The sequence below is a fragment of the Bufo gargarizans genome, chromosome 4 (assembly GCF_014858855.1).
Source record: "Bufo gargarizans isolate SCDJY-AF-19 chromosome 4, ASM1485885v1, whole genome shotgun sequence".
NCBI lineage: Eukaryota > Metazoa > Chordata > Amphibia > Anura > Bufonidae > Bufo > Bufo gargarizans.
Genome location: NC_058083.1, coordinates 95,380,625 through 95,384,204, shown reverse-complemented (window position 1 = coordinate 95,384,204; position 3,580 = coordinate 95,380,625). Strand labels below are relative to the sequence as shown.

The 3,580-nt window shown below is 45.1% G+C and overlaps 1 protein-coding gene across 3 annotated transcripts in view; it reads right to left on the bottom strand.

The window, feature by feature from the left end:
- Window positions 1-894: 894 nt before the first annotated feature.
- RYK (receptor like tyrosine kinase) overlaps window positions 895-3,580 on the bottom strand; it is a 105,445-nt gene continuing 102,759 nt past the window's right edge. For all 3 annotated transcript variants that reach the window (XM_044290642.1, XM_044290643.1, XM_044290644.1), the window contains 2 exons: window positions 2,246-2,382; window positions 895-1,525 (listed from right to left, as the gene is read on the bottom strand). In XM_044290642.1, the coding sequence (XP_044146577.1) occupies window positions 1,414-1,525; window positions 2,246-2,382 (249 nt within the window). In that variant the 3' untranslated portion in view covers window positions 895-1,413. The remainder of the gene's footprint in view (window positions 1,526-2,245; window positions 2,383-3,580) is intronic.

Sequence of the window (3,580 nt, the reverse complement as noted above, 5' to 3'; positions counted from 1 at the left end):
CCCCCTAGATGTATATCTGCTGAAAATGCTTATTGTGTGTATGGTGACGTCCTAATTCTATCTCGACAGCAGATGTCAGGGAGAGGAGGACTGGGCTGTTGGATGTCAACATGACTGATCCTTTTGTCCTCTGGGAGATAGGCTGCCATCAGAAGGGCGCAGAGGGACAGTTTCAAAGGCGACAAAACGTATGGGTAGCTTTAGACTGCATGTGCCTGTCCCAGTATTTGGTACTAAATACAGAAATGATTGACTCTTTACGTCCTGCATGGAGGTGAAATATAAATATCTAGTATGTGTCGGCCTTGATGTAATGGAAGGAGGTGACGAAGCATCTGACAGGACTAAGCAGTTAATCATTTTCTTATCCACACACACTAATGCCCCCATACACATTAGTGTATTGGAGGGTCCAGCCAACAGTCTAATGTGTACGGTGAGCACCTGAGTCTCCCCCGCGAGATGTCGTCAGGGAGGAGAATGATCTGCCAACAGATATGTCTGACAGCCGCCTTCTACCCTCCATCATTGAATACACATACATGTTCAGCCTAACCCAACGCGTTTGTGTATGGGAGAGGGTGCTGCCGACAGCTAGTGAATGAGCCTGGCCGCCTCTGGACTTGTATTTGGGTGGTGTGCCCCGGGTTACCCACTAGTCCTGCTACTAATGACAATGATTGTAGCTGGCATGGGGTTCAGTCTTCTTTAGATGTGAAACCACCTGCCTCTATATCTGTAACCGTATCATACATGAAAATACAAAGCTCCACAGCTTCTTGATTAGTCGTGAAACCAAACGTACACAATGCATTCTGAAGCTAAAAAGTGAATAAAACCCCATCAACACAGTAAGTGTATGAGTGTACCGTAAAACTGATGTAGTACGAGCGCTGTAGAAAACAGTTATCCTTTATATACAAAGTGAACCGATGCATCATAAAGTCAACAAAAGCATACATAAGGAGGCATTGTCTAGTGTTATAACTTATCTTTTCACCCTTTTACAAAGGAACGATGCATCTTAAAGACGTCCAAACACAATTATTTAAAAAATAAAATAAAATGGTCCTATATATAAAAAAAAGAATAAACAAAAGGGGTAGGCTTAAAATAAAATAAAAAATGTCCAATATTTATAAAGTACAAAATGTCTTCAGGGCATCGAGCGTCCTTTGTAGAAACAATTCATAGTCTTGCAACAGAGACCTGATGAAGTTGTGTTCTTCTGTGTAGTGTCAACCCACTCAGTTCCACGAAACCAAGGTCTACAAACTATAAAATACTTGATATAAACGTATTTTACAAAAAAAAATGTAAAAAAAATGAAGATTAACATAGTATCCTAAGGCACTGTGTTGTGAGAGCGCTATAGTCCATGCAGTGTTATTCCAGATGAGTAATAGTTTCCGCTCACACGTATGCGCCAAGTGCAGAGTGGAATTCAGTCAGGCACTGTACCAATTGCTGGAACTTGGGCCTTTCCTCGGGATCCAGAGCCCAGCAGCATGCCATGACTGCAAACCTGGAGAACAGGAGGGTAGGGGAATGTTACACAAATGACCATGATCAAGGATCAACAGCAAGATTACAACCACAATGGACACCTTGTAGATGAGGAGAATAGTTTCTACATGGAGGAATGTACTAAGCTATGTACTAGAGATCTTCTAATGTACTACACTGTAGGTCTGACCTCTATACGGTTCATGTGCACTAGTAGGACATATGAGTAAAGCCGAATGCACACTGCCGTGGAACCGTGGTGTCCCGGCCTGTCATCCTGCTGAGAGCAGGAGCACACGGCGTCATTGGTTGCTATGACACTGTGTGCTTCATGCCGCCGCTACACTACAGTAATACACTCGTATGACCTATACAAGTGGATTACTGTAGTGTAGCGGCGGCATGAAATGCACGGCGTCATAGCAACCAATGATGCTGTGCGCTCCGGTCAGCAGGATGACAGGGTGGAATACCACGGACCACTCACGGCAGTGTTCCACGGCCGTGTGCATTCGGCCTTAGGGTTTTTTTTTTTGTGTGAAACAACCTCTTTAGAAAACCAAAATACAAAAACATGCATAAGTGCAACCTAGGCAACATATGTACGAATGACTCTCCAGAAAATCCAGGCTAGCAGGTTTATATATATATATATATATATATATATATATATATATATATATATATATATATATATATATATATATATATAGGTACATTATGCTGAACTCCTACTTACAGCTCATCGGGGCAGTTGATAGGCTGAGCTATTCTGTAGCCATCCTTTAGGTAAGCGGCCATCTCAAACGGGTCAATGTCAACATAAGGCGTCTGTCCCAAAGTCATCAGTTCCCACAGAGTTACTCCAAATGCCCACTGTAAGAAAGAAAAAATGCCACAAGGTGCGTTAGAAGAATCCTGCATACACAGGCAATTAGAAGAAGTGGGTGTCACATGAAAAACAACTATCTAATAATTATCTGTCTAAACTCTTTACTGGGCAGAACAACCCCTATAAATGTAGTCAGAAACTGCTGAACTGCGATATTCGGTTCTGCAGCCTAAGGGTCCATTCACACGTCCGTAGTGTATTGCGCAATAAACCCGGCCGGCACCCCCATAGAACTGTCTATTCTTGTCTGCAATTGCAACAGCATGGGATCACTTTCAGATTTTTTTTTCCAGGGACACTTTAAAGTCCATCTGTCAGCAGATTTGTCCCTATGACACTGGCTGACCTGTTACATGTCGCTTGGCAGCTGAAGACATCTGTGTTGGTCCAGTGTTCATATGTGCCCTCATTGCTGAGAAATTAAATTTTAATTATGCAAATGAGCCTCTAGGAGCAACAGGGGCATTGTCATTACACCTAGAGGCTCTGCTACTAGTGTCCCCTCTCCACTTTCACAGGGCCAGGGAAGATGATGTTTTCCCTGCCTGGTCCTGTCAATCAAAGTGCAGAGGGTGCAAGAGTGAGTGCGTGAGAGAGAGAGAGAGCGTGCGTGAGAGAGAGAGAGAGTGCGTGAGAGAGAGAGAGAGTGCGTGAGAGAGAGAGAGCGCGTGAGAGAGAGAGAGCGTGCGTGAGAGAGAGAGAGAGAGTGCGTGAGAGAGAGAGAGAGAGAGAGCGTGAGAGAGAGAGAGAGCGTGAGAGAGAGAGAGTGCGTGAGAGAGAGAGTGCGTGAGAGAGAGAGAGTGCGTGAGTGAGAGAGAGAGTGCGTGAGAGAGAGAGAGAGAGTGCGTGAGAGAGAGAGAGAGTGCGTGAGAGAGAGAGAGAGAGAGTGCGTGAGAGAGAGAGAGAGAGAGTGCGTGAGAGAGTGCGTGAGAGGAGAGAGAGTGCGCGTGAGAGAGAGAGAGAGAGTGCGTGAGAGAGAGAGAGTGCGTGAGAGAGAGAGAGAGTGCGTGAGAGAGAGAGAGAGTGCGTGAGAGAGAGAGAGAGAGAGTGCGTGAGAGAGAGAGAGAGAGTGCGTGAGAGAGTGAGAGAGAGAGAGTGCGTGAGAGAGAGAGAGAGATGCGTTGATAGAGAGAGAGAGAGTGCGTGAGAGAGAGATAGAGAGTGCGTGAGAGAGAGAGAGAG